Here is a 14,936-nt window from a genome sequence, read left to right on the forward strand (position 1 = left end):
TGAGTACTGTAGATGTGCATAGGTTGCCTGTAAACACAGCAGCTTTGCACCAGGAGTGTTTTTTGGCTTGTGAGATGTTTGTTCAGTAGAATCTAGAATTCTATCAACTATCAAGAACGGTGATTCAGTATGATAGGCATAAAATTGAGCACAGAGTCACCTCCAAACACAAGCTAAACAGAGAATTAATGTTCCAAAGGAACTGTGCAGCCCCATCTATTTCCCCCAATTTCTCTTCATTTCTGATACCTTGATTAATGAAGAAAACAACTTCATTGGGGGTGGGTGGGGAGCAGTAGATTATCAGCTATTTTTACTTGCTTTCACTCAATTATCTTCAGTAAACGCAATTCTCCAATTAGCTTAACTGGATACTAATTTAGCACTGATGTGTGGACTGTCCTCCAGAGCTAGTGTTCTTGTGGTGATTACCTGATATGTATTCCTTTGTAGCACATAAATGTGTTTAGTTAAAATGCAAGACAACTTTTTCATTTTAAATACTCTGAAAAGGAGCACTGGACAACGTAACAATCCCTTAAATATCAAATCCAAGAGTTGCTTCCGTATATTTTTAAACTTCCTTTGGGAAGAAATAAATATAGGAAAATCTGTTACTGTAATATCAGATGGCAGTTTGAATTTCCAGTGTCTTACTGTACCAGTATTTCTCATTCTGTAGTGTTAGCTGGTGGGAAAAATGATACTGCATCTAATTATTTCTAAGTATTTAAACATTAATGTGATAAAAGCCTTACCTTGGTTGTAACATTACAGGTAGTCCTCAACTTACCACAATTGGGATCAGAACTTTCGTTGCTAAGAGATGTGGTTAAGTGAATTGTGCCCAATTTTATGACCTTTCTTGTCACGGTCGTTACATTAATCACACAATTGTTAAGCAAATCTGGCTTCCCCCTTGACTTTGTTGGAAGCCCCCTGGGAAAGTTGCAAATGGCAATCACGTGACCCCGGGATGCTGCAACCATAGCAAATACATTGCCAAGCATCCAAATTTTGATCACATGACCACAGGGATGCTGCGACAGTCATAAGTGCGAGGACTGGTTGCAAGCCACCTTTTTCATTGTCACTGTAACTTTGAACGGTCATTAAATGAATGGTCGTAAGTTGAGGACTACCTGTAGTGTGTGCTATAAAATCTAACCAGATTAAAAATGAAGTGGAGAAAAAGAGAGAAGGACCCCTAGAATTTGCTGTATTATTTTTGGATATTGGAAATAATCAGTATTAGCTTTTTGAATATGTAAGCATTTTTCCCACTGAAGATGAAGTGTCCAAAATAAAATGGAAAAGTTTCTTGGAAAACTGTTCTTAAGGTGACAATAGCCAGTTAGCCTCAGGATTTGGAATCTGCAGTTGTGTTTTTTTAAAAAAAACAATTAATGTAAAATATTTGGAAATTCACATGTACTGCTATGAATTTTCAGATCTGCTTTTTAGTAATGAAAGACTTCAAGCAGGCAACAATACCAAAGGAAACTAGCACCAATTTAAGTATTTTTAATTTTCTTACAACCACTTAAAACGGTCATGAAGTACCACAAAATTATATACATTCATTTACAGAAAAACAAACAAAATAACCTAAAATATTTTAAAACCCTTTACCTGATGCACCTAGGCAACAAAGAAGGTGCTTCAGTAGACATTTTATGTGCATATCTTCTACTTTTTAAAATTTTACCCTCAGTTCACACCCACACACACATATATATTAATTAAAGTAAAAATACAGCAAGCAGAAAAGACAACACAATATACATCTTTAATTTATTTTTTTTAGAGCAAAGCAGGAAAGTGCATGTCCAATGAGCTATTACAACTAAGAAATATGCTGGCAGTACCTGCCTTAGAGACTCTTTCAAGAGATTTTGATTGTCTATGAACATTAAGGGAACAATCAGAACAGAAGAGAAAATGTGTGCACAATAGGTGAGAATTAAACAAGTAGCAGCCGGAGAAGCTGATGAATATAAAACTTCAGTAAGATAAGTAAAGTATATAAGGTTCCATAGGGCTTGCAACTAAAGGAATACATTTTTATACACAAAAATCACCTATTTTAAATCAGTCCTACTTCTATGAAGTGTCTAGGTATTCCAGGTTATAGCTTTGCACAGGACAAATAATGGAACTTTGCATTTATTAACTGGAGAAAGCAACTTCCTCTCCTGCATGGAAGTTAGTTTTTACAATTCTTTTAAGAATTGCTTAAAACAATATAAAGGTTAGAACCAATTTTTAACAAGCAAGTGCTAATGTAAACACTGTACTCTGGTGCTTCTCCAGTGTCGATGGTTTTGAAACATGATATAAAAGAGAATTCACATTCATGGCCTTCAGTATACAATCCATTTGTTACAAATCTAAGTTATGGGAAGGGGGTTAGATCGCTGCACACATAACAAATACCACTGAATTATAGATACAATGAAGTTTTAAAAGTATTGTCCTTTCAAAATCCACTCTGACCTCTTACCCTTAAGGCTGCCTTCAAATATAAAGGTCATTCATGGATGTTTTGGGGAAACTTTAATACCAACATGAGCACCTGGCATATAGTCAAATTTACACCCATGAGGTTTCCAGGCAATGTCAGGTTTTTTGTGCTTAGCAAATATTGGGTATTTTGAAAATTTTCACAGTAGGCAACTATCTTAGGCAAAGCCGAAAATGGCATTTAAAGACCTACATTTAAAATGTTGAATTTTATATCTGCTAAAACAACATTTGGCAGTACACCTTGAGTGAACTCATACAGCGTTATAATATTTACAGAAAGAAATAAAATGGCTGATATCCTGGCTTTAGACTTCACATTTTGGCAAAAATCTCTTGCAAAAACCTTTTATTCATGTGTAATTCAACTCTTCTCAGCTGATAAACTTTGGCCTGTAATTCTAAAAATAAAAAAATCTCTGTACCTTGGAAAATTGTGTGCTCAATTCAGGAACTATATGAAGTATTTGATTCCTTCCTTTGTTCTCCCAAATCGTATCATAAAAATGGCAACTACACAGAGTCAAGTTAGAGCAAGGGTATCTTGCACATTAGCCATCAACTTCAAAAAAGTAGCTTGACTTTTCAGACTAGGCTAAATGTTTAGGCTGACTTTTTTTTATCTCCCCAAATTTTAAAGTGTTTCTCAAGACACCAATCAGAAGATCTATTTTACTGCCAGTTTCTAATATATTTTTCATACACTCTTTCTACAGCAGCTAGCCTCCAAAGATCTGAAAACTAAGTTTACCTTTCCACTCTCTCTGCTTTAGGTAAATGTTAATGCAGAAACCAATAGGATTTTCCTAGCTAGAATGTCACTGGACTCATAAAAATATACAATGTTATCTAACTTTGCAGACTTTCCTCAATCAACTTTACTATTCCAACAACCTTTGAATGTCCTATCAGTAGCAAGGCAGATAAGACTGGCTGACTCATTGGGGCAATAAATAGGAAAGAGATGAATGATTTATGGATGAAGTTACATTTTACTAAACTCAGAGATTATTTCAGAACTATTTATGTAATGAATGTTTTATAGATGGTGTTAAACCTTTTAAACTCCAACCCACAAGACATGCTTGAATTGCCTCAAGAAATGAAGTATATCAGTTACTCATGTGTTGCATAGAAATGACTCATTCAAAGTAACAAGTAATGGAAAGCATCTTTTTTTTTTTTTTTGAAAAACCCTTAATGGATCCTACTGAGACCAAAATGATAGAGCAGGACCAAAATATCAGCTTATAAATACAACCTAGATAGCCAGCATCTATTTTACTGGCATTCAAAATATTATTTACAGCAATGTATGGCATATGAAAGCTTTACTTGAAAAACCCTGAAAATCTTGGACATACAAGTTTGTACATATGAACATATCCAATTGGTGCTAATTAAACAGAGCAAGAGTTACATTGAGCCTGATAAAAAAAAGGAAAAAAAGACCAATTTCTTTCTGATGCCAAAAAGAGGCATTTACATTCTCACACACATGCATGTTCTTATAAATAATGGAGCATCTGAATAGCACTAATTTCAATATACAAATCTATTTGCAAACTTGGCCCGCATGTTCAGTTACTTAACATTTTATGTATTAAACCTACTTTGGCTGAAACCTGAAGCATGAAATCATTCTGTCTTTACTTTAGGATCCCATATAGCTAGATACGTTATAAGGAAATTTCTTTCAAGGTACCACATCCTCTCTCTTCCTAAAAGTATTCAATAAGCCCTGCATCGTGACTCACCAGCAAATCGCCAATGCTTTGACCCAACTTGTGAGTAACAAATATTCACTGGCTGAAGCCACAATTTAATTTATGCATATAATGGGTAGAAATGCAGAAGCTGCTCTGATCCCTCTCTAGCTTCCATAAAACCTAGTTTTCCATTCAAAAACTGTTAATGTGTCAGCTTGTTATTGCAGGTGTGGGTAGTAGTTCTCTGTATTAGGTCAGCATAAGCTGATGAACTCAGTTGAATTCTCTGTACATTAAGCAAACAAAACTCCATCTCCTAAAGTGTATATATGGTATGCAAACTATGCCACAATTCTCTTTCTGAATATACTTAGAAGACAGAAAGCAAAGGTCCATGTGTGCATTTGCAAAACTGGAACAATTAACTGGAGAAATTCAATTATTTGAGAGCTAGCAGGAGCTCTGCATTTTAATTCATTTTTCTTCTGAGGATGCAAGTTCAGTTTTTTAAGCAAATAAGAATAAGGGAAGATCGTGTAATTTTCCCTAAAAAGTTACATATTTTTCTAAAAACATTTTCAATGTATTTCTGGTATGGTGTGTCAATATTTCTGTGCAACTTTAGCTTACCATACTACATGCCACATATTAACATCCACAATTTCTAAATTTTCCCTCTCTACCAGCAACATGACAGGCGCAGCCTTCACTATCAGGAGTTCTCCATAATAAAGAGTGCTACGTCTTCAGTCTGTGACTACCAAGCAGCTGCTCAAGGCTATGATTCTGCCAGGACAGTAGAAAAAGAGGGGCATCCTTAATTTAACTTCAGAAAAACAATGCAGCTGATGGTTTTTCTTTTTACTTGCCTTGTAGCCTTTTTTGGTTTCAGAGGTAGAGAGCAGGCTCTAAAATAAAGATCACAAAGAAGCTGTATTTTCGTTTTCAAGCTTTTGGCCACCCCACTTATCTTGGCAAACAGCTAGTCTACTCATTTAAGTTATCTTCAATACCATGAAAAAAAAAGGAGGACGGTCATTCAGCAAACAGTAAAGAGATGCTCATCTTCTGCATTCCTTTCCACATGGTGTAAGTTCTTTCTGTCCACACCACAACTGGAGGAATTTTTTCTCCTCAAAAGATATTTCAATCATCTTTATTCATAAAAAAGCCCTGATGTACAGAATGATTAAAGTACTACTTCCTTAAGCCAAAAGACAGCTGCAAAGATAGTTAGGATTGCATTAATATTTTGCTCCAAGTAATTTTCCCACTCAAAGTGCAAAACTGTAAAGCCAGTTCATAAGCAGTTTCCATCTAACCCTTCTTGGTTCTTCCTGATAAAGGAAGAGCAGGTCACTGCAGTTGTGCTTCAAAATTTCAGGTTCAGCTTCTCCTCCTCCTCCTGCTTTAGTTGGCAAACTGCTGGTAGAAAGCAAATTTAACCCTTTCAATGTGATGGCAAAGTTTAATGGCTGGGCCAAGTTTCAAGTCCATGCACTCCTGAACGGTGGGAAGAGTGAGCAGGAGAAGTGCCTGCCCATCTATTTCCTATCAAGGGAAAAAGAAGAAACAGCAGTTAGTATTAAACAGAAGTCCGTATTTTTAAGAATTAATATTTCATTAATATATTATAAACGAACAAAAAGAATAATACATTATAGTGATTAAAATAAACATAAGGAAAAAAAATGAATATAGCAATATAAAATTAATTCAGTCCTTCATCTTGTTAAATTTAGACCATATGGAAATACATTGTTCTATCTTCTTGTTTTTAGAGTACAGCTAGTCCTCGTTTAGCAACTGTTCATAGTTACAATAGTGATGAAAAAAGTAACTTTATGACCAGTCCTTGCATTTATGACCTTTGGAGGTCTGTAAAGCAAAGGAAAGTTGAAGATCATAAGTACAGTCTTGGTTTCACTTAGCAACCACTTCACTTAATGACTGAGTTGCCAGTCCCAATTGTGGTCGCTAAACAAGGACTACCTGTATAAGGCCATTTCAGAAATTGATAACACACACAGATTTGAATCCATTCCTTAACATTAGGGGTATACATTTTTTCCATATATGCAAAATAAATGAAAGGCTTTAATCTAGCCACATCATAAACACCATTTGTACTCAGAAAGATTCTCAACTCTTCCTCATTAATATGTTGAGTGCCATCTGACCTGAGGGGCCCATCATCCAGCACTGTATCACCAATCTTGTCTATCCATGTGGTTTTCTTGGTGAAATACAGGAGTGGTTTGCCTTCTCCTGAACAGTATGAAATGCCTTTGCTGTTGTCACTAAAGTGATCACCTGACTCCTGTATCTTCCCATACCAGTGCTGCCCAATATAGGTTCCTGATTGCTTTAGCTGGGCAGCTGGGATGACCTTCATGCCTTTGGTGAGCTTGCTGAGATTATATACACTTGGCATTTATTCCCAGCATTCTTTGCTCATCCTTCCCATGAACATCCCCTCCCCACCGCAATGAGGCAGCACAGTAGGACCTTTCATGTGATTTGGATTAAAAGTTTACCTATTAGTGATCAAATGTGCCAGTAGCTTTCAAAGCTGGAAAATACAGTCCCTGCTCACTATAAATTGATCCTAAAACCTGGTAAGATTTTGCAGGACTCACACGTTTACACTCTGAGCCAAAGAGAGCAATATTCGGAAAAGATCCCATCCCAGAGAAATTCTGGCTGCTGTGTGTTTTTGTTTTTATTTGTATTATATGTGTTTTACCCATTTTATTGTAGCCACCTAGAGTCATGTATGTGAGATGGGCAGCCATATCAATCAATCAGATAGTTAAAATAAAGGCCTAGTGATAAAGTTGAAAGTTTGGTAAATTAAAGCCACCATCATAGGACAGTCTCACATAGTCCAAAGAAATCAGAGGAGTCTTAGCTTGCCATGAAAATGTTCTCAATAATTTATCTAATATACATTAAATAGTGGTAAATAATAGTACAGTTCTATGAATATTAATAAACTTTTTCAACAAATACAAACACAGAGGTAAAATGATCAAAACGTTATTTTAGTTGCCGTACTGGTTTCATGTGGTCAATTATCCATGGCCAATAATAAAAAATACCTGATCCAGAAATATTCTAGCTAATGGTGCACAATCTGTAGATTTAAGGAACCGCACAACATCTGCTACACTCCATTCCAGAGGATTGCTGTCCAGCTGTAATTTTTCATCAACTTCTATCTTTATTTCCTATGCCACAAGACACAAAGGCAAAAATATAACATTTTCTTCCTTGGAATTCTCTGTTTTCCAGATAATACCTTTAAAGAAGCTCTATATGAATTAGAAGAGCCACTGATCCGGTATTCTGGGGATAAAAAAAGTCCTATTGTTGAGGGGTAATATGTATGCACTGTCCTGAAAATGTGATGGTGAACTTGAATGTAGAACATACAGTAGTTAAGATATTTACCCCAATTTTGCAATTTCTTAAAGTAAAAGACACAACTCTATACAAAGAACCCTGCTAAAAGGATCAGTGGAAGGAAAAAGAACAGAGGGTGACAAAGAGACACTCGAAGTAGCCATATACATAATCAGATTGCTCTAAATTATGAAGAATATACAAGAGTGGCACAGAGGTCAATACAGCAAAGACTGGGCAGTATGGAGCTTCAGAGTTTAGTATAGCAGAGTTGAGCAGGGTTTAGTACAGCAGAGATTCATGGTCATCAACCTCCTGGAAACAGAAGACCTCGAACTGAACTGAAAGTAAAAAAAATGTGTGCTATGCAGTTGCAAACTATTATTATTATTGTTGTCATTGCTGTTGCAGTATAGATGTAATATCTAGTCATCACTGGGATGAAATCTTTTTTTTATTATTTGATGACACTCCTTTCTCATGTATCTTTGAGGACTAGGGATATAACCAGTTAAATAGTCATAAAGGTATGTAATTTGAGTATCCTCAACATCTATTTTATGTTATTTAAAGGGACAATAAAAATTGAGATTGTGATTCTGTTGTCATGTGTGGCCTAAACCTGAAATTTGTTTCATCCAGATCACCAGTATGCATCTTTTTCTATATTAAATATCTGACTGATATCCTGAAGTAGATCATGTTACTTTTTCAATTTCACAGGGAACATAAGGTCCTACAAATATGTAATTTTGTGACCAGAAATAAGTCACCTAGAACTCCTCAAAGATGAGGATATAAATGTTTCATAATGAACAGAATTCCAAAGATTTTATGCTGCATTTTCTGCAAGGAAGACACTTACATTCCTGATTATTTTTTGTAAAGCAGAATTGTATTTTCTTTTCTTTGTCTACATGTCTGTGTTCTTTCTGAGGTCATGGTAAGGACCTGTTAAAGAAGTTTTCTTTTATTCCCACCATTGTAAGAAAATGTCAAATCCACAAAAAAATGAGTCCACTTGAATGCACATGGAAATTAAGAGGTACAAAATTGTTGATAAAAAGTTATTACATTAAATACAGTGAGGTAAAAAAGTATTTAGTCAGCCACCAATTGTGCAAGTTCTCCCACTTAAAAAGATGAGAGAGGCCTGTAATTTTCATCATAGGTATACCTCAACTATGAGAGACAAAATGGGGGGAAAAATCCAGAAAATCACATTGTCTGATTTTTAAAAAAATTATTTGCAAATCATGATGGAAAATAAGTATTTGGTCACCTACAAACAAGCAAGATGTCTGGCTCTCACAGACCTGTAACTACTTCTTGAGGCTCCTCTGTCCTCCACTCGTTACCTGTAGTAATGGCACCTGTTTGACCTTGTTATCAGTATAAAAGACCCCTGTCCACAACCTCAAACAGTCACACTCCAAACTCCATTATGGCCAAGACCAAAGAGCTGTTGAAGGACACCAGAAACAAAAGCACCAGGCTGGGAAAACTGAATCTGCAATAGGCAAGCAGCTTGGTGTGAAGAAATCAACTGTGGGAGCAATAATTAGAAAATGGAAGACATACAAGACCACTGATAATCTCCCTCGATCTGGGGCTCCACGCAAGATCTTACCCTGTGGGGTCAAAATGATCACAAGAACGGTGAGCAAAAATCCCAGAACCACACAGGGGGACCTAGTGAATGACCTGCAGAGAGCTGGGACCAAAGTAACAAAGGCTACCATCAGTAACACACTATGCTGCCAGGGACTCAAATCCTGCAGTGCCAGATGTGTCCCCCTGCTTAAGCCAGTACATGTCTGGGCCTGTCTGAAGTTTGCTAGAGAGAATTTGGATGATCCAGAAGAGGATTGGGAGAATGTCATATGGTCAGATGAAACCAAAGTAGAACGTTTTGGTCTAAACTCAACTCGTTGTGTTTGGAGGAGAGAGAATGCTGAGTTGCATCCAAATAACACCATACCTACTGTGAAGCATGGGGGTGGAAACATCATGCTTTGAGGCTGTTTTTCTGCAAAGGGACCAGGACGACTGATCCGTGTAAAGGAAAGAATGAATGGGGCCATGTATCGTGAGATTTTGAGTGAACACCTCCTTCCATCAGCAAGGGCATTGAAGATGAAACGTGGCTGGGTCTTTCAGCATGACAATGATCCCAAACACACCGCCCGGGCAACAAAGGAGTGGCTTTGTAAGAAGCATTTCAAGATCCTGGAGTGGCCTAGCCAGTCTCCAGATCTCAACCCCATGGAAAACCTTTGGAGGGAGTTGAAAGTCCGTGTTGCCCAGCGACAGCCCCAAAACATCACTGCTCTAGAGGAGATCTGCATGGAGGAATGGGCCAAAATATCAGCAACAGTGTGTGAAAACCTTGTGAAGACTTACAGAAAACGTTTGACCTCTGTCATTGCCAACAAAGGATATATAACAAAGTATTGAGATGAACTTTTGATATTGACCAAATACTTATTTTCCACCATGATTTGCAAATAAATTCTTTACAAATCAGACAATGTGATTTTCTGGATTTTCCCCCCCATTTTGTCTCTCATAGTTGAGGTATACCTATGATGAAAATTACAGGCCTCTCTCATCTTTTTAAGTGGGAGAACTTGCACAATTGGTGGCTGACTAAATACTTTTTTGCCCCACTGTACAATAAGGGTTTGCACACAGACTAGAAAGGCACATTTTATCTACTATAAATTACAAACAATTACTCAGTGTTTTCCTAGTTAAAGGAATAAAGGTCAATCATCCATCTTTAGGTGTAGATTTAATCCCTGGAGAAAAAAAATAAGAAAACTGATTTCTCAGAATTTTTTTAACTTGACCAAGTGAACTGAAGACATCCCCATCTTTAATTGATGACAAGTTTAGAGAAACACTTAAGGGAAATTTTGTTTTACAAGCAGTGAAATATCCTGTCAAGCTTGCTAAGTTACATAATAGACAAATCCAGCAAACATCTCTCTCTCACACACACACACACCCTTGTTGAAAAGCTTGACAATTGTTACATTTTTGAAAATTAAGATATACCTTTGGTGAAGGTGGCTTATTTTCATCATCTGAGAAAGAAAAAGTCCGTAGTTTTCTTTTCCGTTTGTCCCGGTCTGGAGCCCCAAAATGAGACTGCTCACTCTGTGTTGGGGAAGATGACTGTGATTTCTTCTCTGATACTTCAGACTCCTCAAGCAGTTCCTCCTGATGCTCAGAAGTACTGTCTTCAGTAAGAGATTCTTCATCTACCTCATCCTGATCATCCTCTTCTTCACCTCCACTTCCCTGAAATGATATGGAACAGCTCAGAATAACACTGATTAGCAAAGCTTGCGTGTAAAAACATTTGTCATCACCTTATCCCACAGTCTCTCTCTATACACTCATATATTAAATACATCCCTCCTAGTTGCATACTTGGGGTGATCCCACTGGTGTATTATCCACAGAGGTAGAAGATCGCTTCTTCTTATGAACAAAGAAGTTTTTCCGTTTTTTTCTTTTCCTATTTGCTTTCTTCATGCTTGCCTCCATGTTGCTGTGGATACTAGGTGGTCGGCCAATCCTTTTGTTTCTCCGCTTCCCATAATAATGGGCTATGGGAGGTTAAAATAAAAGAGTTAACATGAAACACAATTCATCATTTATTAGTCCTTAAGAAGACAACATTTTAGAGGCAATTTTACTATGCATACAGTTTATTTTGGTTGTGTGCAACCTTTACATTACTGTAGTAACAATGGTGGGATATGCCTTAGAAAAAATAGCACAGTGTTTCCAAAAAGCAGGATGGGGTGCCCACCAATTTACAAGTCAAATTGGTCTATAACAATTAGTATTCAGCTGTCCTAATACAACAGTGATGTTACCGTGAGATGCAATCAAAGAGAAGAGCCATTTTTAGCATAAGAACAAATGATACAAAGAAGGGGTGTTTGGAGGGGGCATCAAAAAGAGAAGGCAATATGTAAGGTGCTAATGCAAGTAAGTGTAGCACTTTATTTTTTACTAAGATCTCAAACAAACAAACAAACAAACAAACAAAAAAAGCTTTCAGAAATTACAGTGACAATGGCTGGATTCACATAACACACTTAGCCGTAACATGCTTTGCTAAATTTTGGCTAAGCTTGTTGTGTGAACCCAGCCTCATGCTGGATTTCTCCACTGAGTAAGAAATGATCCAACTGTTATGAAGGAGATCTGCAAGACTATCTCCCTTTGTATTTCTTTTCAATTTAATGCAGCCATAATTTGGTTTGAGATATTGTGATGTCTGAAGCCCAAAATATGGTCACTTCATGGTGAAGTAGAAGGCCATTAATCACAGATGGTACCCATGATTTATTATTAAGTAGCATTAATTCATGGGTTAGTATGTTAATCCAAACAACTGGCTGTGATCCAATTATACCACTGAAGGCTTTGTTTTTGTTTACTGAAAGCCCTAGGAAGTGCCAACTGGCAGCCATCATAATAAAGCTTTTGGGATACTGATGAAAAAGGGAGGTGACTGGCAAACCATGGCCATTTGTGGTCTGCTGTTCCCTGCCTAGGTTACTGCCTTAATTATTATTACTTGATTATGGTTAACACTAGGCTATGCTTAGTGTTACATATGGTTTATATTATTCTTGCAAAGTTGCTAAGTTTTCCCATGGAGTTAGATAAAATTTTCAATCCCCTGTAGCTTTTCTGATGTGAAGTTAAAAACTGAGGATTTAATTATTCAATGGATAAATATTAGATATGGAGTTACATGGACCACTGCTAAGTGAAATGATCCTTGGTCAATGATTCTTCCGAGAATGTAAAATAGAAGTGACATGACCAGCTACTTTCAAGATATTGCACATTTATTGAAAAGTGCTCTTTCTCGCTGCCCACACATTACCATATTTTTCGAACTAAATGAGAAAGGCCAATACCACAATTACTTACTGTATTTGGTTTTTGTCAGAACAGAGCAGTTCTCGGAACATTTGTCTAGCACCATTTGGGGGCCAAAGAGATTTGGACAGCATTCCAGTTTGATGCAAGTCTGCCTGCAGAAGTCTGCAACTCGATCAGCTGTTCTTACAACCTCCACTGTGGCTCGATAGCTCTTTCCTTTATATCTGTAGCAAAGGAAAGTTTCATTAAACACAGACTGGATGTTCTAGGTGTTTGTTTTCTCAGAGAAATACACATTAGCTTGGTTCATACAGCACAGTAACCAAACCGAAGCATATCATATTATGACTTACAGCCCATGACTTTGGCTATTTTGATTTGTAAACCATGGCTTGTTTGCTTGCAAATCCAGTGAATTGTAGCTTATTAAATAAATAATTATTAAACTATGGATTAAAGTCTGAGGCAGGCCAGTCCTAAAGTCTTGCTAAAAACATAAAGAGAGGAAGAGAGTTTGAGTAAAAGGGATATCACCATATTTTTAATTTCTTGGTTTAAAATATTATTTATTTATTTGGCTATGTAAGGGTGTCCAACTCCATACTGACTTTGGGCAGTACAGAAATAAAAAGCATGTACAGTACCTAAAAGAAAATGAAAGAAAATAAACGTGGGGTGAGGGGGAAGGGGAGGAAACAAACATACACCATAACCAAAATAAACAATACACACATGATGGTCACCCCTTAACCCTTCACAGAGGTTGGGGGGAAAATACAGATTTTCAGGGATTGTTTAAAGGATTGCAGTGTCGGGGTAGTCCAAACCTCCAGGGAGATGCTATTCCAAAGGGCAGATACCATGAGAGAGAAGGCATGTTTCTTAGGTCCTATCTGCTTAATAGACAGGATGTGAAGTACACCCATTCTGTTGGAACTTGTAGGACAGGCAGAAATAATGGGATGGAGGCAGTCCCTCAGACAGCCAGGCCCTATGCTATGAAGGCCTATATAGGTCATAACCAGCATCTTGAATTGTACACGGAAGCTCAAAGGTGTTAAATGAGCATATCTAAATGCGCCCACAACTGTTTGCGCCACAGCATTCTGGACCAGCTTAGGTTCTGAGAGATGTTCAAGGGCAATCCCATATAAACCATATTGTAGTAGTCTACAAATGAAGTGACCAAGCCACGAGTGTCCATGAGAAGGGATTTCCTGTCCAGGAAAGGCTGCAACTGGCATATCAGATGAATCTGCACAGGGCCTTCCTGACTACAGCTGCCGTTTGCTCTTCAAGCAGGAGCTGTGAGTCTAAGAAGACCCCAAAATTGCACAATTTACAGTGATCGCCCATTAAAGTTTATCGCTTAGTTATTAGTTATTTACAAAAACTCTGGATTAACAAATTGGCATATCCTGTATCAGCAAATTAATGGCGGCAAACGGTCTTAAAGTAAAATTTCTTATGCTTGTAAGATGGAATTAATTGAACATTTTGTGTGTATTTATTAACTTCATTATGTCAGCAATGCTAAATAAATGAAGGGTCTTTTATTCATATGATGTGGGCTTATTCTATGGATTTAATGAAAGTGGTAGAAAAGATCCCTGCTCAATGTTCAAAAGATAGAGCTACCCCAGATTTACAAACTTGGATTACTTGTATGTGTTTCTTTTCTGTGTGAGCTGAGTTTTTATCAATATAATGGAGGCATTAATTAGTATTACTTCATGCGGTCAAGGTATAATAACTATTTTAAAAACTAGGCTGAACTGTACAGGTAGTCCTTGGTTAACAACCAAGTTATGACAGGGCTGAATGAGTGGAACTTATGACAGCTGTTCAAAGTTGCAGCCACTGCAGCACCCCTGTGGTCAAGATCTAGGCGCTGGCAACCAGCTCGCATTTATGATAGTTTAAGTGTCCTGTAGTCACATGATCACCATTTCCAACCTTCCTGTTGGCTTCCTATAAGCAGAGTTAATGGGGAAGCTGGCAAGTAAAGTCACAAGTTACCCCTGCTCCCGTTGCTCTTTCTCCCAAGGAGCCCCACTACAGAGTATGAGCACCCACCTGTGCAGCAGCTGCAGCATCCCCCTGCCCAGCTGTGCTGCAGCACCCATCTGCATGCCCACCCACACTTGCGCTGCAGCACCCCCTACCCAGTCACACTGAGCCACAGCACCCACCTGCGTGCCTGGCCACATTCGTGCTACAGCACTTCCCTGCCCAGCCATGGTCATGCTGGGCTGCAGCACCCGCTCCCTGCCTGCCCAGACTTGGCAGCACTCATCCGCCTGCTGGCCTGCTTGCTAAAAGGAAATACTTGTCGTGACCAGGACTTGCAACTCCCTGCCAGCTTCCCCACTGACTTTGCTTGTT

The 14,936-nt window shown here is 37.8% G+C and overlaps 1 protein-coding gene across 1 annotated transcript in view; it reads right to left on the reverse strand.

Annotated features, from left to right (window-relative positions):
* Positions 1–1,509: 1,509 nt before the first annotated feature.
* SFMBT1 (Scm like with four mbt domains 1) overlaps positions 1,510–14,936 on the reverse strand; it is a 111,006-nt gene continuing 97,579 nt past the window's right edge. The window contains exons 17-21 of the mRNA XM_088134078.1: positions 12,600–12,775; positions 11,076–11,254; positions 10,698–10,943; positions 7,334–7,462; positions 1,510–5,783 (exon numbers count right to left, since the gene is read on the reverse strand). Coding sequence (XP_087990204.1) covers positions 5,643–5,783; positions 7,334–7,462; positions 10,698–10,943; positions 11,076–11,254; positions 12,600–12,775 — 871 coding nt within the window. The 3' untranslated portion in view covers positions 1,510–5,642. The remainder of the gene's footprint in view (positions 5,784–7,333; positions 7,463–10,697; positions 10,944–11,075; positions 11,255–12,599; positions 12,776–14,936) is intronic.

This window comes from Python bivittatus, unplaced genomic scaffold (genome assembly GCF_059951505.1).
Source record: "Python bivittatus isolate LINGU-HERP-01145 unplaced genomic scaffold, Pbiv_v1 ctg000080_np1212, whole genome shotgun sequence".
In the NCBI taxonomy this organism is placed as follows: Eukaryota; Metazoa; Chordata; class Lepidosauria; order Squamata; family Pythonidae; genus Python; species Python bivittatus.